Below are 27,779 nucleotides of genomic sequence, written 5' to 3'. Positions count from 1 at the left end.
GACACTGCCTTAACCACAAGCGCCCTTGGATCGGTGTAGGCCCTGGATGAGCTTCTTTCGTGTTTCTCCATCCTGTGCGCAGAGCCGGCCAGGATGATCGAGGAGAGGGCAGGAGGCCAGCTCAAAGAGCACAACGACGTGGGAATGGACCATCGTGAAGAGTGCAGAGCAGTGCACAGACAGCGATATAGACCACTGGAACGCAGTCGTGGCCCAAGTGCACCACCGAATCTTTATACCGGACCGCTCATCGCTAGCGCCATCTTTCACTCAAAGCCTCAGGGCAGTTCACACGATGAAACCCTCGACTTAAATTTTCAGTCTTCCTCACCTCACCTTCCATCAACAACACCCTCATCCTGTCGGACATTTCTTGTAACATCATCGTTCTTTTGTCGCGCCGCTTATTGCAATCATCAACACCATCTGTCCAGCGCGTATCCACCTTTGCACGAGGCTGGACCTCCTAAACGCCGAATATGACGGCGCCGAGACGTCTTTTGCCGGCTCTGGCGAATGAAAATCAGTCCATGGCCCCAGGCGTCGTCGGCAGCGCTGCGCCAGAGTCAGCGAGCTGCCAGGCCCCTGTCCTCACGGACTCCGGTCCCGGTGCTGCTGTCGATTTCGGCGAGGAGTTTGCGCCGTTGATTGTGCTGCTCGAAGCGGAAATGGTAAGCGATGAAACTCCCAGGCCGGTTTCCTGAACACTGTCGCTGACGGTTGGATAGAATGGTGACATTCCGGCAGGCTTTTCCTTCTCTGGATTGCTTGAGAACAACACTGACACCATCGGCCTTGGTTTTGATGATCCTAGTCTCATGACCGAGGACCTCGCTGCCACGGACACCAACAACCTTGGGCTTGCTGCCCCCGGTCACATGAACCAGAGTCTCAATGCCCCATTTGGCGCCAACGACCTTGGCTTCACTGCTCCTGGTCACATGATCCACGGTCTTGCTCCCACTAACAGCTTGTCCCCATGCCTTACCAGCACTGAGTTCAACGACACATTCCCTGGAATTGACGCTTTTTTCGACTTGGATAGTGCCAGCCAGCCAATGTGCACAGGAGCTACCGACAACGTGGCCTTGAAAGGTGTTGGTTCCCAGTTCGAAAGCTTCGACAGCATGGTGCCCCAATATCTCAACGAAAAGACCTGGGAGAATGGTGAGTACATACCTGACTGATGTATGGGAGTCAGCTAACCATCGACTGAACCAGATCCATCGATCTTTCCACCTGGGTTTGAGTCAGCATCGAATGTGGCGGCCAGTACCCCAATCCGCTTCGACCCTTACCAGGTGGAGGGGCTCGAAGGAGAACTGCCAGACCTCGACGCGTTGACCCGTGAATTTGGTTTGAGCGCAGGCGTTGACCTTCCAGACCTTGGCGCAGACAATTCAGACACAAAAACAACTGAAAACAACTCTCTGCCATCATCTCTTCCAGCATCTCTGCCAGAACAACCCGAAATCGTCAACCTTCCTTCCAAAATGGCAGGCTTCAAGTTCATCGTCCAAATGTCCTCCGACTTCGAAGCTCCTCAGGCCAACATTAAGGGCGAGGACACCAGCGACCATGTTTCCTCCGGTCTTCATGCTCCAACCGACACTGCAGTTTCCGAGGGAGCCAAATTCGGCGCTGAATCGGGCGCGAACGTTGTGAGCGATGTCGCTGCCAACGATGGCGGTTTTGCTCCTGCTGCCGTGAACGCTTCTGCCCCTGATGTCGTGAACGCTTCTGTCCCTGCTGCCGCCAAAGCTTCTGCTCCTCCTGTGAGTTCTCTCTTCCCTAAAATGTGTCCTCTTCAGTGGCAGTCATTGTCAAGTCACTCGTTCAATCCCAGTATACGCTAATGAATGAATGCAGGTTGATCTTCCCAACACCATCGATGCTAGTTCCGCCGATGCTGCCGCGAATGATGCCAAAGACAAGGCCGAGACCACCGGTGCTAGAAAGCGCAAGGCGGATGATGCGAACAACACGAGCACTGACCCGGGCAACAGCGACAAGGAGGCTGCCGTTCCACTCAAGAAGACCAAGTATAGCGGCGTCTATGCTCCACGAGTCGACACGAGCCAGCCTGGTACGGTCAGCGTCACTGAGCCATTCATCACTCGAAGCGGTAATCGCACTCAAGACCGAGGTGTTGTGCAGCAAAACAACGAGGACCCCAACGCTCCGAAGTGGACTCGCCGCATGCCATCTCTTCTCGACTGCACCGATCCCTTCTTGTGTCCCGGTTTCAACTTGGACTGTTTTCACGCTTTCCAGAATACATCTGGCTACTTCAACCACGTCGAGAATGTCCACGGAATTTCGAAGAAGAAGATCAACAAGCCCGAGTTCAAGGACATGAAAGCACTCTTTGAGCCACACACGGAGTCTTGGTGGGTTGCCAGAGGACAGGACACTACGTACCAGGGAACCGACCGCAAGCAGATCAATGCCCGTCGCCGCATGAAGGCTGGAATGCGCAGCAACGACCCGAACTACCTGGAGGAGGTGTATGTCCGAACTCCCTCTGTGCGTGTATCAGCAAACAAGAAGACTACTGAGAATTAGTTGTGCCGATATCTTGGATTGACATCTTGGATTCTTGAGTGCACTGCTGAGAGATTGGTCTTGTGTGCCGCATGTGCGAAACCCCTCTTGTGAAGGGAGGATGAAAGTGAAGTGAAGTGAAGAGAGTTTGTGGAAGCTTCACAATCGTGACAGTGAAATGTTTTCAGAGAGCTTGGCGCCAAGCCAGCATTAGTCATGAATGATTCAGTGAAAACAGATAGCCACAGACAGCCAATGAGCATTAAGCATGATTCATGCATATCAACTTGCCTCGTGCCTCTCTCCTGCTTGCCTTGATCTATCAATTGCAGTCATGGTGCACAGTTCACGATCGACGGCGCCCTTTAAAGGCTTCAACTGTGACAGGAAGAATACACAAGAGAGTGCTGACGCAGTTACGGCCAGCAACAGCAACGTCCTTTGTCTCTTTTAACTCCTTGTCCTGTTCCTATCCTGGAGGAACTTAATGAACCACCAGGCAGTCATGTCGAGCCTGAAGGCTGGTCTCTGGACTGTGTCTCCTTCTCAGCGCTTCCTGGGCCTCATTTTCACTCCTCAATCCTCTTGCCTTGTTCGTCAAACTTCACCACTTTGCCCGTCAGCAAACTCTCCTGCAATGCGCGGCCGATCTTCATGACCATGAACCCGGACTCCAGAGGCACGGGCACCTCTTTGTTCTCGAGGACGGAGGCGACAAACTCCTGGGCCTCGGTGGCGAAGGCGTCTTCGAACCGTTGCCAGTACTCCGGCTGGACCTCGTGCCGCATGCCCGTGCGGTCCGCGACGACCACGTTGTTGGCCTTGGGGATGACGTTGACCATGATCTTGCCCTGTATGCCACTGATCTCGGTGCAGACGTCGTGGCCGTGGGCCTGGGTGCGCGAGGCGTGAAAGTAGGCGATCTTGCCGCCGTGGAACTCGACCACGCCAACCCCGTTGTCCACGTCCTGGCTCTCGGCCAGCTCCGGGTGATGCTTCAGCGTGCCCACAGCGAAGCAGGACTTGGGGGCGGGCCCGTCCATGAACCACAGCGCGAGGTCGATGTCGTGGATCGTGCAGTCGACGAAGATGCCGCCGTTGCGCTTCGCGTACGCGACGAAGAACCCCGTCTCGTCTAGCAGGTCGCACGTGTTGCTGCGGACCAGGTATGCCTCGCCAATGGCGTTGGATTTGACCTTTTGGTATGCGTCACGGTAGGACGCATCGAAGCGCCGCGAGAAGCCGGCCATCACTTTCAGCTCGGGGTGGGATTTGGCGGCAGCTATCGCGGCCGACACCTGTACTGGGTCAGGGAGGAGTCAGTAGGGCTCAGGCGCGAGATTGACAGACGAGGGAGAGCCGGAGCGTACTTCATCTAAATCCGTGCTCAGTGGTTTCTCGCATAGGACATGAAGTCCCTTTTCCACGGCCTTGATAGTCTGGGTGGCGTGCACGTCCGTGCTCGTTGAGATCCAGACCGCTTGCAAGGCCGGATGGTTTAACATGTCTTCATAGCTGTCGTAGACCTTGATGCCGAAGTCGACGTAGTCCTCGTTACCGCGGGCCCACTCTGTCTCGTGGGGAGCTGCGCTGCAGACAGCGACCACTCGGGCCCGAGGGACGCGGTTGAGGAGGGTTGCAACGTGGCGTTTGCCCTGTTGAAACAGAGCACGATTAGCATGTCGACCAACACTGTAACATCTTGGAGATGGCAGAAGCGCCCGCGCAAGCGAGCGGCGAAGGCAAGCTGATAGATAGAGTCGAGAACATAGTGGTTTTTGAGGTGCTCCTGAGGAGAAATCTATATGAGAGGCTTACCATCCGCCCCAGGCCGGCCACTGCGATGTTGAGAATCTTGCCGTTGGATTCCACATACGACCCCATAGCTGGCACAAGCTGCAGTCTCGGGATGGGATCTCTGTCGAGAGTTGTAGCCAAGAGTCAAATTGGATGCAAACCTGCAAGCTGTCTGTTTCCGATTCCAGGTTCTAGCCGTGGAGTGAGTGGTTGCAATTGTTGGGAGAATGCAGAACGTGCCACTTGTTCGTCCTGCACTACAATGGGATGAGGGTTGTCTTGGGGAGTTGAAGGTGCTTTAAGTATGATCCAGATGCAGGGACAGATGAATGCAACCTGCTCAGTCACTCCTGCACAGTCTCGATGAGCACCAGTTGACGTGGTGTGGTTACGCAGAGTAATAGCCTGCGAGACCCGCTTTGTTTGAGAGATGGGGAGAGCCAAGGACGCACAGTTAGACATTCAGAAGACGTGTTGGTCCTTGTCTTATTGGCCGTACATCTCTGTCTAGCGATGTTCGCTTCGGCGCAGGGTTCGGCAGGGCACGGCAGGGCAACAATATTCGCGTCGGTTGGCCTTCCTCTTTGTTCAGCATAGCCGACCACCCCTGGCGTCAGGCTTAGTTTTTGCCTGGCAATGGTCTTGCCATGCGTTTACCTCGCTCGGTGTGACATCGCCGGAGAACTATGTACTGCTTTCCGGGGAGGCAGAAAGAGGCAATGTTCTCCGAGTCGGGGCGGGCTGCTTTCCGTGCAGTAAACCTTCATAGACTAGAGAACATGAAGTGAGTGATATCTCTGTATTGAACTCATGGTGAGAAAATTGTGTGTCTGGTGATTTTATTATGGTCGATGAGGAATGAATTTTGTCGGTGCCAGCTGGAAGAATCACACACAACTGGCATCCCTATCTATCCATGTCATCGCCTGAAGGTCCAAGAACACTCTATAGCGATGGAACTCTGACCCTTTTCCGCCCTTGATCTTAGAATGCTCGCTTGCTATGCCACCGACCACGTGCAGAATTGGGAGTCTATGTGGACCGTAGAAACCTTTCCGCCAACCGAGCTCTTACGATTTGTCAGGGAAGCCGAAGTCGACGCCGAACGCAGGATAGACGAAGCGGGTGACGCCGTTCCTGGAGATTTCAGCCAGCGAGGCAAGGTCACCTTCCGATAGTGAGACGATTTTCTTGTTCTCGTCAATGCGTGAAGGTGTGACCGACTTGGCAAGCACCGAACTGCCTCTGGCAAGATGGTAGCTCAGGAGAATACAGCCTGGTGTGACCCCTTTCTCCTCGGCCAGCTTGACCACGTAAGGGTCTTTCATCAGGGGACTTCCCGTACTCCCTAGAGGGCTGTAGGCAGTGATGAGGATGCCTTTCTCCTTGCAGTAATCCACAATTTCTTGCTGGGGGAGCAGCGGGTGGTTCTCGATTTGATTCGTCGCCGGAACCACCTCGACGTGGGGTAGCAGCTCCTCGAGGTATCGCTTTGAGTAGTTGGCCACGCCAATAGCTTTTGTCTTTCCGGTCTTTAGCAACTTCTCCATATCCTTGTACGTGTCGATGTGGGTTCGGTCTCGAATCAGGTCCCTCGACCCGTCAGGCAGTTTAGGGAATTTCTCATCGTTGCCGTTAGGGTTCATGGCGATGGGCCAATGTATGAGGTAGAGATCCACATAGTCGAGACCCAACAGCTTCAAGCTAATGTCCAAGTTCTGCTCCACCCTCGTATGATATGTGCACCACAGCTTGGTCGTGATGAACAGATCGCTCCTCGGTATGCCCGTGGCAGCGAGCCCTTCCTTGATCCCCTCGCCAACTTCTTTCTCGTTTCCGTAGACATAGGCACAGTCGATATGTCGGTAGCCTGACTTGATAGCGTAGGCGACAGCGGCGCGGACTTGGCCTTCAGGGCTCTGCCATGTGCCTGTAGGTGCGGATTAGCCACTGTACTTCACGGGATAATGGTGGGCCAGGTGGACGCAACATACCGAGACCCAGAGCGGGAATGGTGGCTCCGGTGTTCAGCCTGAGTGGTACGTCAACCATCGTATCAGATGGGATGTTGTGGGATATGCTATCGTTGTCTTTGAGCAACTTGCATATGGGAATTTATTACAAGAGACGGCAAGGTCTTTTGAGGTCGAGATGTCGTGTATTGGGAAGCGTGCAGGGCAAAATTATGTGGCCGGCGAAATATTTCTAATCCCGGACGGGGATTTACCCCACAATCTCGGGGTAGTCCGCGGCCGAACATAATCCGAACCCGAACTGCCAGGGCCATGTCCAAATAGAGCATCAATTCTCCGTCGCACGTGAACTTGCACCGTATATTGGACATGTCGCGGTAAATTGCCTGATTGACATTCATGGTAATTTGGGCCGAATGACCAAGATGTTATTCAACACCATGCGAGTCATGTACGCGGAGTGCTGGACACCAACTGCTGAGTAGTACTCGGTATTTAGATATGACGCACGATGGATAGTGGTGGATACTATTGCTCCACCCCTGTCCCCACCGTCCCCTTCCTTCAGCCTCGCACGCTTTCCTCCTGAGATTCTATAAGGAAACTCTGCCCGGACCCACTTGCCTGATTCTCTGCTTGCAATATTCCTTCTTGAACTTCTCCTCTTCGTTTTCCTGAGTGTTGTGTTGCGAGGGGGGGAAGAAAACAAAGTATGTTTCACTGGGGCTCCATGTGAACCTGGTGTGGAGATCAACCGGGTCAGCTGTGTTTTCGAAATGACCCTGGTTCCCACGTCCGCATACGAGTGTCGAGGGTTCATGGTCTGTCGCACAGCATGAGCGCTACGGTCAACCCTCCATCCCCGGGGTTGTCGATAGCCCCCTGCCACCTGCACTCCTTTCTCATGCTGTGTAACTCTGCCTCTCGACATATTTGACTTTGTGATATATCATATTTCTTTGACTTCCTGTTTTCTCTCACCGACTTTACCAACTTCGCCATGTCCGCCCGGCACAAGGTGGCAAACCAGGCACGAAACGCAAGCTTGAAGGGCTGGGTCACGACAGCGAGGAAACAATAGCAATTGCTCGTAAACCACAGACCAACCTGGCCAGGATATCACCCGCCCGAAAAGCTCACCACGCAAGCATCTTTAACACTCTCATGATCGAAGGAATCAAGTGCTTCGGCCCGCTGTCGATGATCAGGCTAGCGTCTTCTCTAAGCCCCGTCAGTGTGTGGCAACTGCAACTCCAGCGTCCAGATCCGGTAACTTTCAACCCTCAGCAGGGCCACCATGTCGCCTTCGCCTCGCCTTTGGCTTATCACGACCAGCGCGTATGTCATGCCTTTCGTGTGGGGTCAGGGTCCTCTCAAATTTTATCGGAATGTAGGAACTGGTTGCAGGATCACTGAAAGCCGAATCAGGTGTATCCTTGAAAATCCATTGGGGGTTGACCCATCACTAAAAAGATTTGAAATTCTACAGGATGGCGTATATTAACCTCTCGCGTGATATCTGATTGTTTGTTTTCACCCTACAAGGATATTGTTTGCGCGAGTTGTTTGAGTGACGAACACAATACTTTCACTAGAGACCCTGCCGTCGACTATATAACCCAAAAGCCAACACCAGAACTATTTCCAAATTTTCATCTTGCTCATAGACGATCGTTCTCAGCCAAAGTCGAGCTCCGATCATATTTCTACTTATACACAATAACTCGTGCTCCACGTTACAATGTCGGCTGTTCTTCTTGACCAGGCTTCTCACCCTTCCTCCTTCCGCAACGATCGAGACGGCCTCGCCTTCGAGGCCCTTTGTGACGAGATTGAATACGCCGACATTGCGGCGGACCAAGCTCTCAAGAAACAACGGCATCAAGAAGAAGAAGAGGAGAGGGGTTCCAAATTTGACGCCGAAAAAGACAAGACCCAGTTCCGCCAGTATGAAACTGCCTGTGATCGGGTCAAGAACTTTTACCTTGAGCAACACACCAAGCAGACTGTAGCCTACAACCTCAAGGCTCGACATAACTTCCACTCCAAGACCCGCGCCGAGATGTCCATCTGGGAAGCTATGGAGCGTCTCAACACTCTCATCGACGAGTCTGACCCCGACACTGAACTGGGCCAGATCGAACATCTCCTCCAGTCTGCCGAAGCTATGCGCCGTGATGGGCGGCCCCGCTGGATGCAACTCACCGGTCTGATCCACGACCTGGGTAAGCTCTTGTTCTTCTTTGATGCTCAAGGTCAATGGGACGTTGTTGGTGATACCTTCCCGGTCGGCTGTGCGTTTGATGACCGCATCATCTATGGCACCAAGTCCTTCAGCGCCAACCCAGACTTCGACAATCCAATCTACAGCTCGAAAGAAGGCATCTACTCACCCGGCTGCGGCCTTGACAACGTCATGCTTTCTTGGGGCCACGACGAATACCTCTATCATGTCGTTAAGGATCAATCAACACTGCCCGATGAGGCTTTGGCAATGATCCGATATCACAGCTTCTATCCATGGCACCAACAAGGCGCTTACAGAGAGTTCATGAGCGAGAAGGACCACGAGATGCTCAAGGCAGTCAAAGTGTTCAACCCCTACGATCTCTACAGCAAGAGTGACGAACGACCCAATGTTGAGAAGTTGAAGGTATGTCATACCCCTTTGTCCTGTTATTCCAAGTCCTGACGCGGCGTCTTAGCCTTACTACTTGGAGTTGATCGACGAATTTTTCCCAAAGAAGGTCATTAAGTGGTGATTCATTCAACATCATCGAATCTCTCCGACGTGAATCAGGACGCGGAAGTCATTTTCACTTCCGCGAAGTCTGGCACGTAGCGAAATTGCATTGGTGGATTCTTTCTTGTTTCCTTTTTCCTTTTGAGTTCTATATGAGATTCAGCCCTAGACAAAGTCACTTGAGCGTTGCTTGAGGCAGAGACTCGTGGCCTATCTTTATTCACGCGGAACGGGTTACTCGAAGCTTGGTGGGGATTGAGCCAGCGATAGCCACATGGACATAGAGAGTTCACCTTACGGGAACTGGGCTGAAGCCAATTTTGGTCGCAAACCATTGACGCCACGTCTGATCTATTTCGCAAATCTCTTCAAATTTTCCATTTCGAGCTTCAATGAGCCCCTTTCTGAAGTGTTGACCGCGTTCCAAACAGCTCTGACCACAAGAAAACGTAACAGACAGACTTCACCGACTATTTCGAAGACAGAGGCAGCTTCTAATTGGCAACAACCAATCATGGCTAAGATAGAAGGTGGAGGCACTAAGGGAAAAGACCTTGCAGATGGAAGACCCTGCATCTGCAGCACCTCTTGAACCTTGTATTAATATGAGCATTGTTACAGGGTATTTGAGGGCATGACCTCATCCTCTTATCTACCACGCGATGAGCTGTATTTCATCCATTTCCCCTATAGACCTGATCAAGCGCCCGGTAGACGACGGGGGCACAGCCAACGTCAACGCCACATCACCAAGCAGTTAGTCCTTGTTACACAGCATACGTAGTAGACCCACACACCAGCCGTGCACTGGTTTCACGCGACGTTGCACCGCTTTATAACGCACATTCGCCAGTAGTTTTGGGCCACTCGTACGCTTCCCCTTCAGTTTCACAACAGCGCATGCGAGTCTCGACGCACATCAGGCTCCGTGTCCCCGATCTGCCCCGGCTCATTGTCGCACTGCAGCTGGCTGTACAGGGGGCAGAGGTGCCATCGAACGGCCAAGACGATGGGGGTCTTGAACGACACTCCGCACCACGAAACCTTTTTGCGTGAATCCAAGACGCAGCAGCAACGCCCCGGTGTCAGTGCTCGGATTTTCCTTCCTGGCAGGCCTTCCCCCGAGTGACTGATCGCGATCCTTTTCAGGCATCTGAATTCCGAGGGAGCCTTCAGGGCGATCTAGAAAGGGCAATTTTTCTCCGATTGGTTTTCTTTTCTGAAGAGGGCTTGCGTGTTGGAAAATGATGATGCCGGGGGTTCACGGTTGCAGATGAATGTGAGACTCGAGGATCCGCAACTTCTGGCGGTGAGAAGGAGTCGGAAGGCTGTGTTTCATTCTCGCAGTCACGCCACGTGGTTCTGGGGAGGGGAGGCTTGCACGCCTTGCCGTTCACCTGCGGGGAGCTTACCTTCATGCTTTGAATCGTGTTGAGGAAGATCGCCGTGGCGTAGGAGGCACTTCTTCAGCGTCCTTTGTCTGGCATGGATATGTGTACCCTTCCAGCTTGAACCAGGGATACTCTGACGACCTTACTAACAGACAAGTGGCCCTCGAGAAGCCTCACCGTTATGGAATTTAACGAGAAGTTCTTGGCCTGCAGTGCCATGTTCAGCACGGCGTTAATTCTTGACACTGAATTCGCTTTCTTCTTGAAATGACTTGATTTGCTTCAGAAGTCCCATATCAACTGCGATTACACTGTATGGTGACGAATCTGGCCGAGATCTCTCTCACTCGTCCTCTTCGCAATCTTCGGCAGCAGCAACAGGACTTGGAAGAGACGATTACCTTGCCACCATTGGGCAGCAGGGGAGAGAACTCTCAGCCACTATCGAATTCCTTCCTAGTGTTATCGTTTGTGGAAACATCTCCATTTCGCGTGCCCCAGGAGTGTTCGGCGTAGCCAGTGTATGAGCAGAGCCGCGCGGGTCAAGCCTGCCTAGATCGACGCAGAGAGAAGGGCTGCTACTCCAACGGACGAACGCTCGGAGGTCAACATCGGAACTTTGCTGATGGATGGTTCAATCACCACTCGGCACGACGGTGGATATGGAGGATGGGTCCCAAATACGCATCTAGCGGCATGGTTGGGTCAACGTCATGACATTCGCTGACGCTGGTAAACGGCACCTTTGCTGGATCTCCATCCTCTCCCACCATGGACTTGCACGCTATCAGGCTGCGGTCATAATTACCCTAGTATGACCAAGTCCGGATGCTCTTGTGTGCGGCAAAGAAGAAAATGGAAGGACTTTGACATCGTAGATCCTTGTTTCATTCAGCTAGCTTTGAGTAGGATTTGAGTTTCCACAGTCCACGTGTTGGCGCTCAATCTTGCATGTACGTTTTCCCTGTCCTCTCGAGATTGGTGGAGGTACTAACCATGTTTTCCTCTCGGAGCCTGCAACGTTCGAGGTCTCCTGGAGGGATGCTCCTGCGTGATTCAGCGGCGTAGAGCCCGCGGGTACTGGACAGATCATCAAGATAATGATACCAAGAACTTCATGAGAAATCCCCAAGATGAGCTACATGCCCCAATAATTTGAAACGAGGACGAGCCCCGGATGTCAACCGAGAGCCAACTCATTCAAAGTGGAAACAGAGCTAGACGCCAAACAGGGCTACCTCACTACCTACTTGGGCAATGGAAGCGCCATCTAGGCCTCTTTGGTCCAATGAAGGCTCCATTCAATTTATGTCTCTGCTGAGCTGTAGATACTCTTATGAGGAAGAATGTTTTCAGGGGCGTATTTGTTATCGAACGTAATGAACCTATTGTAAATGGCTCCTCAAGCTTCCTCTTCTGGAAGGATGAGGGACTCCCGAGAATGCTTTGGCACAGCCCCATATGCTTCCCCGTTTTGCTATGGCTGTAATAGCATCGAAGCTCGGAGAAAACACCTCCGCATACCCAGTGCAACTTGTGACTGCCGGTTTCGAAAAGAAATAGAATCTGGTAAGTAGATACCCGGCTGAGAATTTTCGATGTCACGAAGGAGCGCGATGATCTGAAAGCTTTAGAAGCAATCGGTCTCTTTTTGTCAGCTTGAGAGCCCAATGAGCATGAATTGCAGTCCGGTTCTTCTCCGGTACCCACAGACGCCAATGTTTGGTCGTTTCTCGTATGTTGTAAGGAAGGTTTTCTAGCCTCTGAAACCGCTATTATTGGACCTATCGATTCCACACTTATAGAACGCGAGCAATCAATTCGATACGACCATAGTAGGGCAGCCTCTTGTAAGAACATTGTAAGCAACGTCTTGTAGTCGCAGCAAGATAACCAGATTGCAATATTTTCTGCTCCTCCAGCAGAACCAGGTTCGCCAAAATGGAGTCTCTCGCACCTGATGCTGCATGTTCAATGAACTATGGCAATCACAAGTTCGTGGACAGTCTGACATTTGTGTGTCGCTGCTTATGGAAAGCCTCCTCACGGATATGATGGGTTCGAGCGTCTCATTTGCCCTGGCATTGACTCCCAAGTATTCATCTACTCTACCAAGATCAGCCCAGAGTTCCTGGCTCCGCTGATCCGATATTTCCACGACCAACATCACGGACGGGACGATACGTTGTATTCGACCATGTTAGGCACTGTCTGTCTGATCGCAGGACCTGTGAAGGCAAATGCTCCCTTGCAGTAGGTTGCCAAATCATTAGATATGAAGATCGACGAGCTTTGCAGGCGGCTTATGATTTCGAATGAAGAAAACTTTTACCTCTTCACATATCGTACCATTTCTTTATTCTTTGGACTGCGATGCAAAGGTGGAAGTAAACCAGACGCACAGCAAGACTGTTCACACTGGCCGGAGAGTTTAGAGGCCAGAATAGACGTGAAGATCGACAATAGGAACCGGGGTAGAGCCCACGTCTGCCCGCTTGTGGTTAGCCGGCTTGAGATGTTTGCCGTGTTTGGTGTGTTTGTCCGCCACGATTGTGGCTGCGCGAACACCGTCGCGAGATGACAACAAGTGTCCCGAACTGGTGAGGACAACAAACCGCTGCTGGTTACTCTGTTTTTTTCAAACTTCCCCAGAGTGCTTTGTTGAGCAGCAAAGTCTTGAAAATGGTCAAATCGACGCAAATAGCCAGGCTGGACGGTTCGTGGTGTTTGAAACCGTTCTTTCAGACGCGGGAGAAAAGTAGCTAACTTGTCCGCGTTCTCTACAGGCCTCATGCTCGCGGCCTCGGTCGACGACGAGCAGGTATGCGTGCTTCCACTGCTTCTGAAACACTTAGTCACAACATTTACTGACCTCCCGGCGTACAGGTCGAGACAGAGCTCGCCGAGGTCAAGTCGCAGGCGAAGATGATATTCCGACGGTTGAATCGCAACTCAGAACAACAAGCAAGCATAGAATCGGGGCAATATTCATTGCAGTAAGCCTGCGAGTATCCCGCCTGGGGTTGTCGGTCTAGGGAACTTGCTCACCCTGCGACTCAGCTACATCATCAAAGACTCCGTCTGCTTCCTCTGCATTTGCGACCGGTCATACCCACGGAAACTCGCCTTCACTTACCTCTCCGACCTAGCACAAGAGTTTACCACCATCTACCCCTCCCAGCAATACCTCTCTGCGACGCTGCGGCCCTACGCGTTTGTCGAGTTTGACACGTTCATCCAGAGAACCAAAAAGACATACCAGGACAGCCGAGCCAGCGCCAACCTGGACAAGCTGAACGACGAGCTCAAGGACGTGACGAAGGTCATGACCAAAAACATCGAGGATCTGCTATATCGGGGTGACAGCCTGGAGAGGATGGGCGAGATGTCCGGGCGACTACGAGAAGACAGCAAGAAATATAGGAAAGCCGCCGTGAGGATTAATTGGGAGTTGATGCTGAAACAGGTACGTTGTAATGGTCCCTACTGAAATATTATCGGCCCTGACGTTCATAAATAGTACGGGCCCTTTGCTGCTCTCGCCGTGATCATCCTCATTTTTATCTTCTGGAGATTCTCGTGATGGAGGCCTCCTGCCCGATTTTGAGTGGTTTGTATGGATTAATGAGCGTACGATATCCTTTTTTGGGTCTGCTCGTTTCAAAGGCAGCTGCACGCCTGCTTAGATCTCATCCTCTTCCTCGTCAAAATCATCCTCTACACCCATGTCATACAAGATGCGTCCGCCCTCACCTGCTCCGCCTCCGACTTTCTGAGCGTCGAAATACGGAAGTACAACCCCTTCTCGTTCGAGGCGTTGGCGCTCCGTCAAGCCCAACTCGAAGGTCATGCCCGAGAGTTCCTCCACAGCCTCTTCCTCGTCTGGTTTGCGGAACAATGGGTGGTCATCCAGTAGCGTGACGATCTCCCGAAATGGCTGGCCATCGCTCTTCTTTGTCGCGGTCCGAGACGTAGGCAAGAAGAACCACTCTCTGACCCCTCGGCCACTTCTCCTGCGATGCTCCAGTTCCAGCACAATACCGCGCTCCTCCTGGTTCAACTTTGTCAAAGATTTTGACTTCAAACCTACGATCACGCCCTCCATTTCTTCTGGGAGGCCAAAGGACGGCGCAGCGAGGGATCTTGAACGGGCAGACTTTTCGGCGAGCAGGATTGGGAGTGAATGTACCGTGATGACGGTTGTGGCGAGGTATGATAGGAGTGAGAGTGGTGAAGGAGAGTACGCATTTGATAGCGCCGCAAATGGTAGGGCCAAGGGAGACAGAGACGGTAACGGGACATCGGTGTGGTAAACCGCGACTAATGAGATCTGTGGGCCCTCGCCCTGCTCTGCACCTTTTGTCTGGAGTGCCGGTGGCTGGAGTAGGGAGGAAAGGAACGCGGTCAGGTTGAGATTCGATGTCTGCTGTAGGGAGAGAGCCGCCAGTGTCGTCAGGGAATCAATCATGATCAAGAACCCTACGTATTCGCCCCGAACTCAGTATGTTCGACACAATATAATAGTCGACAAGAAACCACGAGAAAGCCAAGAGAGATTAAACCAGCAAAAGGGGGGACGTACTCTTTCCTCCACTCCGTTGAAGCACATCACCCACCTCCCTCGCGATCTTGTCTCCCACTGCTTCCCTCGCTCCCCGTCCTTGTCCCGGGCCCTGGCCCTGGCCCCCATCCTCACAATACTGGTAACAAGGCACAAAGTAATCCGCACCCGCGGGCCTCGCGAACGTCTCGAACCCCAAAAACACCACCACCACAGCACTGCCGCCGCCGCCGGTGTTTCCCACCCGTCCCCCCGGGGACAGCCGCGCCGCCCGCCGCAGATACTCGCTGGTCAGCGGCCGCGCAGGCTGCTCGAGCGAGTCGAGCACCAGCGTGAAGGGCGAGGTCTGCGCGTGGTGCTGCGACAGCAGCTTGGAGATCAGGAGGAGGTTGTGCGTGCGGCGGTGGTGGTGGTGGGGGGAGAGGAGGGGTTTGCCTTGGGACATTGCGTCGCCCTTTCTTTTTTCGCTTGATTCCCAGTTTCCTCTCTTTTTCAGTTGTGAAAGGCGAAAAAGTGAGAAAGTGGAAGGGTGAGGATGAGGGAGGAGGGGAAGAGTCAATGGAGGAATGATGGAAGGTAGGAAGAGTGGATGAGCGGTATTATGTCAAACCCAGGAGAAATTCAACATGAAGAGATGGTGAATAAATAAGTGCAGCTAGATGTACGAGTGAGTGAGAGAGGAATGGATAGATGAATCCTCGAGGGGGTTTTCATCCCTGGTATCGAATCCTGCTTGAACCTGATGGCTATGCTCCCGCCACGGTTCTTCGCGATTTTTGTTTATTTTTTTCGTTTTGTTTTCTTCTCAGAGTGTGATGTAATACCCAGATAGTTAACAACCTCTTCCTTACCAACAAATAGGACAAAAGTACAAAAGTACAAAGTAACAGTTAACTAGATGTAGTCCCCTAAATTTTTCAATATGGGCCGTTTACCGCTTATCTAATTCTTGGCGAGAATTCCGTGTGTATATGGGTCAGGGGGGTGTCCAGCCTCGCCGGCAAGGACCCCGGAAAGCTTATGTCCATGCATTCCAATCGCCATGATGGATATTGTCGATGTGATGATGCAGGTCACAAAGTCTTGTGAGGATATCAAACAGGAGTGTGGAAAGAGAATTCGAGATATCGGCATATAGGACTGGTCCCAGCAACGCCATCCACTTCGCCAGGTGGGTTTGCACAAGTGAAAAGTTGAGGGAGACGAAGTCGGACCTCAGGTGATTAGTACCTCCACACTTTCACCTTATGAGATACATTTTGCATCCGACCGTTGTCGTTGGGGGAGGCTCCAGCAGCTTTGGTCGTCATATGGACTGACGTGTGTCAGGTTCTCGACATCAAGAAGCTCGTGAAGGCAATTTCCTCGTTGAAAAAAGGGGGGTGTTGTTCCATATGTGCTAAAATTTCGTAACACTATTTCCATAAATTTTGCAATTCATCTCTTTCGTTTCGGAGCATGCAAGTATGGCAGAAACAATCACAACAACGACACTGCGAGGGGGTCTTCATAGTCAATTCATACTGACTTAAGTCGGGGTCTTGGGTGTTTTCGTCTCTTCTCTCTTTCTTGAAGGTGTCAAGCCAATAAATAGACGCAAAACGACTGGGCATTATGAGAGAGGCTGCAATGGTGGTGGCCAGGCGGGTTGGGGGGGTGTAATGTATGCCGCTGTGTTAAACGTGCAAGGCTTGGTCTCCTATACAGGTTCTTCAACGCATTTGATTGCGAACCAGTTAAACATGGACAGCTCTTCTGCGCTGAGGTTGTTGACTTTGACTGGTTCTAGTCGACCTTCTGATGCTGGCCCAGAAAAGACTCTACGTCTCGTACAAGAGTATCATTGACGGCAAGAACATGCCTGTGATACACCTCTACTGAGGTGGCTGGTCCAGTCTCCAGAGCTGCGCTCTTCACGCCGTAGAGTGAGAGATCTTGCTGCGTCATGCCTGGGCTGACGGAAGTGTTGCCGTGGCTAAAATATACGGCACTGCCGTTCTGAGTCGTCATCAAGCGGCTGCCATCGAATCTTGGGTAATCACCACGTCCCCCGGTATCTTCTGGATACAGCTGGTCGAACGACTCCAAGCCTGTTGGGAATACTGAACGGCCGCTAATTTCAATCGTCTGACCCCTCCTCAGATCCGCGGAGATGGAGAGGGTGTCGGCGCCTTTGTCCTGCACGAATGTGCTGTTGACGAAGAGCGGATAGTCGAAGGTACGAGAAAAACCTTCTGATGATATGGCCTTGCCAAATGTGTTCTGCAAGGTAACCTGGACATCTCCGAAGTCTGAGATATTACCCTCATTCGAATATGCGAGATATTGCTGCCAGACCGCAGCTTTGCTACCGTGGGACGTCTGGATTTCCGACGAGATATAAAGTTGGCGATCGACATTGACCGCATAAGAAAGGGTACAATTTGTTCCATTCGAAGTGGTTCCAACTGTGGACGACAAAGAAATGGAGTAAACGGAGGCATCTATCGTATGACGATCTCCGGTCGTTATGGAACCTTTAGCGTCCAGCCAGATAAATATTTTCCCTGTCAGAACCTGGAAGAGGTTGAGCAAAGAGTACCGCAGTCGGAGGACCGTGCTTACCCAATAGTTGCCCACGGCTTCAGACAGAAAACCACTCCCGTTACCATCGTCATCAATCCCAACGACCTGAAGCTCGAAAGAGTGGCCTTCGCCGTCGCAGAGCAGCGGGAGCCACGGGGTTATATCAATCTCATCTTCACGAATGTCGAATGCATCGATACCCACGACCGGCCTCCAAAAGCCGCGGACGATGCCGCCAGTGAAGATAATGGGGAAAGGCCACACAACCCCAGCCAAATTTCCGTCGATGAACAATTGTATCTCTCGAAAAGGGGAATAGCCCAAAAGTGAATTGGCTCCGAAGGTATCCACATTCGAGGAGAGCACATTGGAGTACCAGAATTCTGCACGGCGATCGTCAACAGGGCCCCTTTCTTCCACGAGCCAACCCACCTTCATTCATCTGACCGGTCGCAGAGACGGTGATGACGGCCCGTTCGATGTTTTGCGGCAGTACCAACATGTTCGATGTTTTACCGAGATGAGAATTCCAGACATTGAACTCGCTGCTGGGGCTCCTTCCAGCTGGTATCGGAAGGATCAGATCTGCCCGCTTCTCCGTGTCGGCAGTGGTGAAGAAGGTCGCCTGCAAGGTCACATTGAATGGAGAAGTGTAATTTTCGTTGATCAGGTTTCCGAGGTCAAAGGTGAGCGTCTGGGAGTGGGTGAAGAGTGCCAAGAGATGGGACACGTCTTTGATATAGGTCCAGCTGGAGGCGGTTAGAAGAGTGCAACCATAGAGCGAAGTGAATGGCTTACATGATGCCATTGGGAGTCGGCTCCGCCGTGCTCGTTCGCCAGATCTCAACATCGCCAAAGTAAGCTATTGCCAGGCGGTCAAACTGCTTGCCGGCAGCGGTGACCGTGAGATTGAGTGCCACCCGATTGAAAGAGCAATCCGGAGGTATGTAGGGGCCAACGTATGGCTTGCCATAGCTGTTTGCGAAGGAGTGGATCATAAGAGTCTGAGTGACGACGCATTCTGGTGCTTGAGACACGAATGGTCTTGCGGAATCCCCGTCGCCTTTAAGCAGTGTCCTTTGTGGCATGGTGTCTGGTGTCAGGACGGGCGGGTAAACCTGAAACACCCTTAGGACCGAAGACACGACGGCAATAATTGACTGCGCAGACGTCTTCATTCTGAAGGACGTGACCGTGGGACAATGGCCGTGATGTTGGTTTTAGCCAGGTTCAACAACTTTCTGGCGTTGGAAGCGTGGTTGGCCAATTGCCGGGAAATGTCAACAACTCCAGGCGGTTCCAGAGAGCTGGCTCACCACAAACAGCGTCAATCTCAGATCGTCCGCAGCTTCGAGCCTCGCAATTGGCGTATTCTCCGGCTCATCAACCGAACGTGTAAATAGATCGTGGCATTGTGGTGAGGTGGGAAATAAGAGAGAAAGAGCTTTAACGGTGAAATATTAATTCCAGGTTTTAGGATTGTTTGGATTGCTGCTTGAGGGGAATTGTGCTCGAAGGATCCCACGGACCAGCCCAGAGAAAGCTGTATTTCAGCACCTCGCATCTCCCAAGGCCATTGGCATGAGCTAGTACGTCTCACAAAATTCGTAATTTCACCAAGAAGCGATGCTTATTGTCCCCAGTAATAGCTAGCTGCCGCCTTCGGGAGCTTCTACAGGGCCTAAGGTGTGAGCCTACATCGAGCTCGACGAAGAGGACAGTTGATCTACCCACAGATCACAACATGTTTCTTTCCGAGGCACTCTTACATACACTTTTTACAACCACCAGTGTTGGAACAAATATGTACAACAAGTGCATGCTAGTGATGCTGATGAAGTGCTGTCGGTTCATAGTCTGTCTAATGCTCCGCCGGAATTTTCCTGCACCTCATCAACACCAGTTTCTGACCATCGCATCTTGCACCGTCCGTAGACAAATGTGATCCCCTCAAAGCTGCGCCAAATGGCGCCGATGCCTGCACTGGAACATCTTTCCAACCCGCTGGCCACTTCGGCACAGCTGCTCAAGCTCAAAAACACCGACGACGACGAAGACACGACCACATGGTTCCCCCAATTCATGTTGACCTCCGGGGCTGGCATCCTCCTCCGCCTCTCGCAGGAAGTCATAGCTCATGCCATAGTTCTGCTTCAGCGGTTTCTGGTTTCTTCGACCTCTAACGAGCGTCGGAAGTTCAATGCGAAGAATTATTCTGCCGCTGCCATCTACCTTGCTGCGAAAATATCCGCAACGCCTGTCTCACCGCGATCGGTCATCAACGTCTATGCCTACCTCACCTCCGAAGCCTCTCCGCTGAGATTCATCAACCTGGCTGGTCCCCCCACAGATGTCAAACCCCAAAGTTATTTCGTGTCCGAAGGGGGTTACGAAAGAGAGAGACAGCGGTTGTTCGTGTGCGAAAGCATGATACTGGTTGGGCTCGGGTTCGACACACGGGTCGCATTACCTTACAATCTGGCCTTTACCTACATGCAAGCCCTGGGCGTGGCCAACACCAAGCTGTCCCAGAGAGTGTTGGAGCATTTGAACGCAGGCCTCCTCTCGCCTCAGCTTCTCCACCTCACTCATCAACCCAATGCGCTGGCGGTGGGAGCAATCTACCTGGCGGCCCGAGAGACTGGGGTTAAGCTGGTCGAACGAAATTGGTGGGAAGTTTTTGATGTGGACAGGGAGGACCTGGGCTTCCTGGTACTATCTTATGGAAGTATGGCGAATTTCGCCCAAGCGGAAATGGACAAGTGGAAGGACGGGCCTTTGCCATTCGACTGAGCTCACCACGGGGACTCGGTCCTGGTACTCTAATAAGCGCTCCCAATGCTCCTCTGGTCACCAATAGCAACACCACCACCACCTACGGGCGCCCAGCAATGCATGTCTTCCTGTGATGTGCCCATGCTGAGTTCTTCGGTATTGGTTTGGTCCTCTGACCACCGATGACTATTTCCCACCAATGACTATTTGTCCTGAATCCTTGTCAGCACGGTGCCAACCCACAACCATCCACCCACATTCTCTTCCTGGGACTGCGATACTGTATAACTCCGCCTAGTCGAAAATGCCCTCGACGACATGTTTAAATACCGTCGCAAGATCCGCGAGTCTCTTTTGCTGCGTCCGCGTGTTCATGCACTGTCTCCACCAAACTGGGCCTGCGCGGCGGAACTTTTCCAGCTCATTCGTGAGGGATTCCTGCAAGCGCCTTGTGCAGCATAGCCGGATTTGGCGATCATATTCGTCGTGCAGTTCGTCGAGGCTGTTGAACTTCTTCTCAAGGAGTCCGTCGATGATCATTGAACCGGCATTGATCACCTGGTCTGCCTCCCGCCGCTCGTGCTTGCGGAAGGATAGCATGTGGCGTTGGACCAGCCGCTCCCCGTATTTGCGGAGGATGGCCGAGATGTGACGCGCAGGTAGGCCCTGGACTTTGGATGATTTTGTGTTCCTCTGGCTCTGAACCTCCTTGTTGCTTGTCGATTTCTCCACGCGCTTAACTCCCGGAGTCGAAGTCTTTTCCAGCACAGACTCACTTCCAGGACTGCGTGCTCTCTTATGAGGAGAGCTTGTGGGAAGGTGGCCGAGACCATCATCTTGTCGCCAGTCATTAAGAGGTGGTTTGGACGAGGTAGTTTGAGAGCCCGGTGAATATATCAGCAAACGACTGGCCTTTGTCAACAGGGCACTTGGATGCGTCATGTCTGGTGGGGAGCCTGATGTGGTTACACGATCATGACTGGCCGTTCCTCCGCCGTGGTGCTCTCTTGACGAGCGACTGGCAGCCTCAAGGATCAGATACTGCGGAAGGGAGACTTCTTGCGTGACACCATGGTCGTCGGTGGTCGAGGGTCCTCCCGCCTCATCTCGTCCTGGGCTTGAAAGTTGCTTGTTGCATGCCTTCACCGGCTCGATTTCTGTGATGTCCTGAACCGACTCTTCTTTCAGCTGAGCCTGATCGTGTTCTGGAGCGGCTTCAACTAGTTTGTTCAGCATCGCGCGCTGCAGCCGGAGCTGGAGTCGCTTCCGGTCCAGGTCCAACTGGCGCTGATCGAGCTCCAGCTCCTCCTCCTCGATGTTGATGAACGCTTTGTCGTGCATCGTCTTGAATACCTGTGGCGAAAAGGTGATTGGTCCCTCGCGCACTATGACCAGGTGGAGTGAGGTGATGTGGAATAGAGGGCAAGACACGGCTGATCAAGAGTGGACTGCCACGCCTTGAGTGTTGTATGAGATGAAAGTGAGGCGAGGTTCAGTGTGAAGGAGAGAAAGAAGATTCGATCCAAGTCAAATTGGTCGACGTCAAGGAATTTGTTCCGCCGAGAACAGGCTCGAATCATGTCATTCTGCTACATACAGTGTGTGGCCTCTGGAACAGCCTGCCTGTTCCTCTCATAGCTCATCATAGAAAGAAACATCTGATTTGAGCGATTCCCTATTATCATTTCTCTTGACAGAGGGCAGTCTTCGACACAAAAACGCTGCGAAGGAGGGCTGGCTTCTCACTATCGCGCTCTCTGTTCCCCTCTCTGATCGGGTCAAACCATTTGCACAAGTTTCACGCTTCCCACCTGCTAGCAGCACAGAAATCATGAACATCTGTCCCCCTTGCGGCGGATCAAAGCGGATTGATCCCTCTCCCGATCTACCAGCGTGATCGATTCTTCGCGCCAGTAAATCGACCATCCCTTGCGTTCTTTGTTCGCGCACATACTCACTTATTGTCATTACTCCGATGTGCATCCTTTGATTCCTATTCCTTGAACTTATCATCCGCAATAGCTTGGAAAACCTTGGTAACGAAAGATATCCTCTCTTGCTGGGTATTCAGCGCTTGACACTCTGGCCACCAATGAGGTTGAGCATCTTGAAATTTATTCAACTTCCCCACCAAAGTCTGACGAAGATAGATACTTTTTGCATGTGCGTGGATAGTCATCTCAAATTCTTGGTGAAGAAGGGAGAGTGTATGATGTATCGTTCCGTTGGTGGTTCTTCGCATCTTTGACACGACTGTCGGTTTCTGCAACCACTGTGACGGAACCGAAGATTCGACTGCCGTCATATGCTTCAGGAGAAGGTGGGTGTAAAGTTCAATGATATCATACTTCTGAGACTCAGTCATGGGCCTAGAGACTTCAACATGCTTCTTTTCGTCTTCCTGGGACGTCCGTCTTCGCTTGAACCTATTGCCTTGTCGGCCAGCAGCATCGCTTGTTTCGGAATCGGTGCCAGATTCTGAGCTCACGGCTAGGTGATCGGAATGCCCAGCTTGCTTTCGTTGAAGCGGTACGTTGGTTGAACGAGCAGGCGGTCGACCGCTGAACTCTGCTAGCAAATCTTCGGCCGTTCCCCTAGACTTCTCCGGAACAGCTGCTTGCATTTCTGGTGGGGAGGACAGAGACCGGCGCCTCTTCATCCGATAGTGTGAGCTCGCTTCTTCACCCTTATTCGAACCGATTGCTGTGCCTGCAAGAACGTCCGCCTTGGAAGTCTGGCGCCGCGGGTGCGTTACATTCTGCATACGATGCGCTCCTGTTCCAGCCTCTTGTTTTTCAGGATCCACCTTTTCTTGGTGCTCCTTGATGGCGACAGTGCGGTCTGGGCTTACAGCAGGAGTACTTTGCATGTTGAGTGAGGCCGCTGTCAAGTCTGCCTGCACCTCGGCAGAAGGCCGATTTTGCGCCGTCACTCCAGTCTTGTCGGTCGCGTCAGGCACATCCTCAGTTTTGACCACGGCAGTATCTTCGATCGAGTTGACTGTATTCTGGGTCAAGTTGACAGAGGGTTTGAGCTGTTCCAGTCGTCGTTTGATGGAAAGCTCCCGACGCTCCAGCAATAACTGCCTCTTGTCGAATGCAACCTCAGCAAGTTCGTATTTCAGTTGCGCCTCATCATCCATGATGACCTGTTCGCTTCGATGTTGGATCAAGTCGGGGAGCCTGGAGAGTTAGGATGAAGCTGGATGAGAATTAAGGAATGCTTGAAGTTCACCTATGCTTGTTGCTTGTTGCGGCTGAAGGCAATGAGGGATGCAAGACGCGTGTAAAGATGAAAGACACGAAAACCAAGCCTTGTGGTATTTAGGGAATCTGAGACCAAGGAGAAATGAAACTGCAACAACGAACACGGGTCCGGCAGCATCCATCTAGACATCTTGGGGTCTTTGAACTCGCCTCGCTTTGGCTCGCCACCGCTGACGAACTCTCCATCAAGAACGCTTGTGTCGACGGCGTCGACATGCGATAGGAATAGATCCGATCATCTTCATGGTTCTGGATTTTACGCAATAGATAGTGGACAGAAAGTGCTGCAAGGCTGAGAGCCTGTCTCTCGATATATGCGGAGCAGGCGCCACCACCGTCGGGCTTCTCGGCGGGTCACACAGACACAAAATATGTATGGCATACCTAAAAATTGTCACAAATCAGTCTTTGTGGTCTGGTCGGTTATGACGTCGGTCTCATAGGCTCGCTCTATGATCTTGTACCCCAATCGCGCATCCGAATGGTGGTGTAAGTACACCGTATCAAGCGAGTGAGCACTAAGTCCGCGAAACACCATACACTGAGTGGATTGCGCAACTAGTTTCCATAATTTCAATCTCTCAAACTCCTGTCCAGACGATCCTACTCTCTCGAATACGGGAGTCTTATAGACTGCTAACGCTCGACCAAGTCTCGAATCTGATCACTATCGACTCACTAACTACAAACATCAACTTCAGCCCACCCTCAGCCACGCCAGTTGCCAGCACAATGTCTACCCCCGCCAACGAATTCATCGCCGAGACGCTCGGGCTATACACTCGCCGTGCAGCGAACTATGACCTCTCCAACGGTGGTTGGCACGTGGAGCTGGGTCGAGATTTCGTCACCTGGGTACCTCCTCCCAAAGGCGGAGCCGTTCTTGACCTTGCTTGCGGCACCGGGCTGGTCACACTGCCTCAAGCTGAGGCAGTCGGACCTGGTGGGATCGTTGTCGGCGTCGACATCACCGAGGCAATGCTCAACGAAGCGAAACGCAAACCACTCCCGAAGGAAAGCGGAGACGTGCGGTTGGTGTTGGGAGACATCACCAGCCTCTCCTCGGTGGAGGAAGTGCAAAAGGTTGCGAAGGAAAGGGGAGGGTTTGATGTCATTTCATGCTGTTCGGCATTTGTATTGCTTGAGAATCCAGCAAAGGCACTCAAGCACTGGGTCACCTTTTTGAAGGCAGGCACCGGGAGGCTGATCGTCGACGTTCCCACCGAGGATCGTAACTTGCAGTACCTCCTCAACTACTCGCTCCGGCGCGCGATGGGGGACCCCATGGTTTTCGACTTCGACTGGATACACGGTATTCACACTCTACAGAAGCTGTTTGAAGATGCCGGGCTGAAAATAGAACAATCTTTCCGCACGAGGAGCTACATCCCCGAGAAATGGTACGGCGCGGATCAGGCGATGGATGCTCTTGAAGAAAAGACGAGTCGGAGCGGGCTGTGGAAGACTATCTTTGACGGCCTCGAGTCCGAGGGAGGGCCAGAAGCCGTCGACAAAGCCAAGCAGATATGGGCGCGAATTTGGAAAGACCACTTGAACGAAGACGGCAAGTTGTGGGATGGACACGCTTTGTATGTTGCAATAGGATGGAGGAGGGAGTGAAGGATGCCTACATTTCCGCACGACGTTGTACAGGGATTCCCTTCCCACGCCCGACTCATCGTCCCACAAATACCACGCCCGCATCTTCAGGTCGACGCATCTTCGGCGTGATAACGTTCATCGAATCGTCTAGCACCTCCAACAATGCCGAGCTAGCCTGCTCTTCAGTCGTCGTTTTTCCTTCTATGATCAGTGGCTTCAGGCGGTATTCTCGCAGCAGCGTCGAGATGACGGCCACAAACTCGACTTGGCTGAACTTCTTCCCTGGACAGACCCGGGGTCCAACACTCCACGGCACAAATACCGTGCCCGACGGAGGATGAGCGATCGACTCCTTTCCTGTCGCTGGGTCGGCTATTACCCAGCGTCGTGGGTTCCAGGTGAGGGAGTCGTCGCCCCACCAGCGTGGGTCGGAGTGGACAGCGTAAAGATTTATGGACACATATGTCTCGACTGGTACCATGATCTCTTGGCCCTTGATTCGAAGAGAGTTTGGTTGACCGACACACCAACGCTCCGTGCTGGGCACCGGCCCCCAGAGACGAAGGGTTTCATACTAAGATTTGTAAGCTCCCAAACATGGGGTGCGAGCAGCTTCAACATACCATCAGCGCCAGGCACCTTACGAGTTGTGGAAATGCCTCTTCATAGTCAAGGTGTTCAGGAGCTCTGCCCTTGAGCACAGTGTCCACTTCTTCGCCTACCCAGTCCTGGATCTCACGATTGGCGGCCAAGAACGGGATCGTATAGGTCAGCGCGTTGGCGGTCGTTTCAAAGCCTGCCAGGTTGAAAATATACAAATTACCTAATAATTCTGAGTCGCTGAGGTACATCTGTTTCGCTCCAGTGCCGTGTACGGCCGCCTTTTGTTCTTGTTTCGCCGCCTCGTCGGCCTCTACCAGTGCGCTCACGATATCGGCGTTGCCGCTACTGCCCCCACCTTGCGTGACGGCTCGATTGTACGCGATTGCTTCCTTCATATATTGAGTGAACTCGGCCGTCATGGCGAGAATCTTGCGATAAAAAGCGGGCATGAGCCAGCGGAGCACCGGGATATTCTTGAACAGCACACAGAAAAGGATGTTCTGAAGGAGGAACTTCAATGACTCGGCGAGACTGGTCTGGTGTCCCTGTGGGATCTCGCGGAAGCCTCCGTCGAAATCGTGAATGTGTCCAAACCCAGCGGCGGAGAGGACGTGCATTGCAATCAGCACACAGTCGTTGCGGATGTCGAGCATCGTGCGGCGGGCATCCGATCGACTGGTCACGGCCTCCATCATCTGTCTCGCCTGCCTCAGCGACTCCCTCCAGACGACCTTATTGTTCTGTTCACGGAAAGCGGGGTTAACAATTCTGCGGTGACGCTGCCAGTCTTCTCCGTTGATGCTGATGACGTTTGGCCCGAAAGATTCAAAGATCTCGTACAGGGGCTGAGGCTTGATCCACGATTTGTACTGGGTTTGCAGCTCGACGGCCAGGCCGGGGTCGTTGACCACGATCTCGTTCTTTCTAGGGGATACGATCACGAACACATCGCCGTAAGTCTGGTGTGGGCGGTATCGCTCATCCTGGGCCCAGGAATGATAGCTGAACACGAAAATATACCCTACTCCAGGCACATGGCGGAGGAATCTGAAGAAGGGGTAGAGAAAAATCCACCAGTCGTCCTGCCATGAAAAGGGAATGACGACGATGGGAATCCCCAGTTTTCGTGCCTGTTGGTAGTTGACCAGCAGTCCGTAAGTGCGGGCCACCAGCAGCGCAAAGAGCGGGATGCAAATGAACGACACAGCGATGGAATTCAACGCCATTACGCAGTATGGCCGTTTTATCGCGGGTTTCTCCCTGGAACGATAGGGAGGATGAGGAGGATGAGGAGATGGGTGACCTCAAAAATTATAGAGGCGACCTGCCCATCGATTGCTGGATGCCTGACCTGGCACGCCTGGTTGAGCACGGTTGCAAAGTTACTCGTATATCGTATCCATGGGCACGGAAATGTCGGCCCCGTTCCACTCGGCAGTCTGATTGGAAGATTTGTATACGAACAGACTGGGAACAGCCGGTCAAGAATAGTCCGGCAGCGGAAGACTGGGATGATCTGCCAATCAGCCATACAACTCGGAGCTCGCCAGAGCCGAGTCATCCTTCTTGCAGCGAGAAGCGACCCTACCTGTTTGGGGGCCTGCTGTTCTTGAGATATCGCGCTGTTCCGCTCAAAACAGAGACTGGTGCAACGGCGTGGAATCTTGAAATAGATTGCGGCTTCTCGCAGCATACAGCATACTCCTGACCAGCCTCAGCCTTCCTTCTCACTCATTACATGTGCCCAACACAGTCCGCAACATCGAATCACCTTGGTGTAGCGGGTGAAGGGGCCTTTTTCTTTGCTCCAGCCAAGTAGGCCGCCTGTCGCCGACAAAGTCAAGTGGGAAATGTGTATATCGGGAGTGGGTCCCCAACGCTCAGAAATATCACATTTGAAGAAGCAACTGGTGAATTTTGAGAAGCACCGGCGAGATTTCGAACAGTTACCGTTTCACA

General features: G+C 52.5%; 12 protein-coding genes across 12 annotated transcripts; 5 read left to right on the top strand and 7 right to left on the bottom strand.

Moving 5' to 3' along the window:
- Positions 1 to 479: 479 nt before the first annotated feature.
- AYL99_03594 (hypothetical protein) lies at positions 480 to 2,565 on the top strand (the record flags this gene model as incomplete). The annotated part of the gene is made up of 4 exons (XM_018835108.1): positions 480 to 671; positions 729 to 1,167; positions 1,222 to 1,775; positions 1,870 to 2,565. The coding sequence occupies 4 exons, from the start codon at positions 480 to 482 to the stop codon at positions 2,563 to 2,565; spliced, it is 1,881 nt and encodes a 626-aa protein (XP_018694758.1).
- Positions 2,566 to 3,113: 548 nt separating this feature from the next.
- AYL99_03593 (hypothetical protein) lies at positions 3,114 to 4,428 on the bottom strand (the record flags this gene model as incomplete). Its single annotated transcript, XM_018835107.1, has 3 exons — positions 3,114 to 3,842; positions 3,915 to 4,199; positions 4,363 to 4,428. 3 exons carry the CDS (start codon positions 4,426 to 4,428, stop codon positions 3,114 to 3,116), a joined length of 1,080 nt encoding a protein of 359 aa, XP_018694757.1.
- A 983-nt stretch (positions 4,429 to 5,411) lies between these two features.
- Positions 5,412 to 6,393, bottom strand: AYL99_03592 (hypothetical protein; the record flags this gene model as incomplete). The annotated part of the gene is made up of 2 exons (XM_018835106.1): positions 5,412 to 6,271; positions 6,336 to 6,393. 2 exons carry the CDS (start codon positions 6,391 to 6,393, stop codon positions 5,412 to 5,414), a joined length of 918 nt encoding a protein of 305 aa, XP_018694756.1.
- Positions 6,394 to 8,055: 1,662 nt separating this feature from the next.
- On the top strand, positions 8,056 to 9,076 carry AYL99_03591 (hypothetical protein; the record flags this gene model as incomplete). The annotated part of the gene is made up of 2 exons (XM_018835105.1): positions 8,056 to 8,967; positions 9,020 to 9,076. The coding sequence occupies 2 exons, from the start codon at positions 8,056 to 8,058 to the stop codon at positions 9,074 to 9,076; spliced, it is 969 nt and encodes a 322-aa protein (XP_018694755.1).
- A 4,054-nt stretch (positions 9,077 to 13,130) lies between these two features.
- AYL99_03590 (vesicle transporter SEC22) lies at positions 13,131 to 14,031 on the top strand (the record flags this gene model as incomplete). The annotated part of the gene is made up of 5 exons (XM_018835104.1): positions 13,131 to 13,164; positions 13,235 to 13,269; positions 13,335 to 13,444; positions 13,509 to 13,914; positions 13,969 to 14,031. 5 exons carry the CDS (start codon positions 13,131 to 13,133, stop codon positions 14,029 to 14,031), a joined length of 648 nt encoding a protein of 215 aa, XP_018694754.1.
- A 99-nt stretch (positions 14,032 to 14,130) lies between these two features.
- AYL99_03589 (hypothetical protein) lies at positions 14,131 to 15,454 on the bottom strand (the record flags this gene model as incomplete). The annotated part of the gene is made up of 2 exons (XM_018835103.1): positions 14,131 to 14,927; positions 15,031 to 15,454. 2 exons carry the CDS (start codon positions 15,452 to 15,454, stop codon positions 14,131 to 14,133), a joined length of 1,221 nt encoding a protein of 406 aa, XP_018694753.1.
- Positions 15,455 to 16,794: 1,340 nt separating this feature from the next.
- Positions 16,795 to 18,662, bottom strand: AYL99_03588 (hypothetical protein; the record flags this gene model as incomplete). The annotated part of the gene is made up of 3 exons (XM_018835102.1): positions 16,795 to 17,957; positions 18,007 to 18,323; positions 18,373 to 18,662. The coding sequence occupies 3 exons, from the start codon at positions 18,660 to 18,662 to the stop codon at positions 16,795 to 16,797; spliced, it is 1,770 nt and encodes a 589-aa protein (XP_018694752.1).
- An 877-nt stretch (positions 18,663 to 19,539) lies between these two features.
- AYL99_03587 (hypothetical protein) lies at positions 19,540 to 20,367 on the top strand (the record flags this gene model as incomplete). Its single annotated transcript, XM_018835101.1, has 1 exon — positions 19,540 to 20,367. One exon carries the CDS (start codon positions 19,540 to 19,542, stop codon positions 20,365 to 20,367), a length of 828 nt encoding a protein of 275 aa, XP_018694751.1.
- A 276-nt stretch (positions 20,368 to 20,643) lies between these two features.
- AYL99_03586 (hypothetical protein) lies at positions 20,644 to 21,690 on the bottom strand (the record flags this gene model as incomplete). Its single annotated transcript, XM_018835100.1, has 1 exon — positions 20,644 to 21,690. The coding sequence occupies one exon, from the start codon at positions 21,688 to 21,690 to the stop codon at positions 20,644 to 20,646; it is 1,047 nt and encodes a 348-aa protein (XP_018694750.1).
- A 652-nt stretch (positions 21,691 to 22,342) lies between these two features.
- On the bottom strand, positions 22,343 to 23,491 carry AYL99_03585 (hypothetical protein; the record flags this gene model as incomplete). Its single annotated transcript, XM_018835099.1, has 1 exon — positions 22,343 to 23,491. The coding sequence occupies one exon, from the start codon at positions 23,489 to 23,491 to the stop codon at positions 22,343 to 22,345; it is 1,149 nt and encodes a 382-aa protein (XP_018694749.1).
- Positions 23,492 to 24,347: 856 nt separating this feature from the next.
- AYL99_03584 (hypothetical protein) lies at positions 24,348 to 25,235 on the top strand (the record flags this gene model as incomplete). Its single annotated transcript, XM_018835098.1, has 1 exon — positions 24,348 to 25,235. The coding sequence occupies one exon, from the start codon at positions 24,348 to 24,350 to the stop codon at positions 25,233 to 25,235; it is 888 nt and encodes a 295-aa protein (XP_018694748.1).
- Positions 25,236 to 25,290: 55 nt separating this feature from the next.
- AYL99_03583 (hypothetical protein) lies at positions 25,291 to 27,046 on the bottom strand (the record flags this gene model as incomplete). Its single annotated transcript, XM_018835097.1, has 2 exons — positions 25,291 to 25,791; positions 25,841 to 27,046. The coding sequence occupies 2 exons, from the start codon at positions 27,044 to 27,046 to the stop codon at positions 25,291 to 25,293; spliced, it is 1,707 nt and encodes a 568-aa protein (XP_018694747.1).
- Between the last annotated feature and the right edge of the window lie 733 nt (positions 27,047 to 27,779).

Source organism: Fonsecaea erecta, assembly GCF_001651985.1.
Source record: "Fonsecaea erecta strain CBS 125763 chromosome Unknown Scaff3, whole genome shotgun sequence".
Taxonomy (NCBI): Eukaryota; Fungi; Ascomycota; class Eurotiomycetes; order Chaetothyriales; family Herpotrichiellaceae; genus Fonsecaea; species Fonsecaea erecta.
Note: the sequence above shows the minus strand (reverse complement) of the source record. Positions and strands in the feature narration are given on the sequence as shown.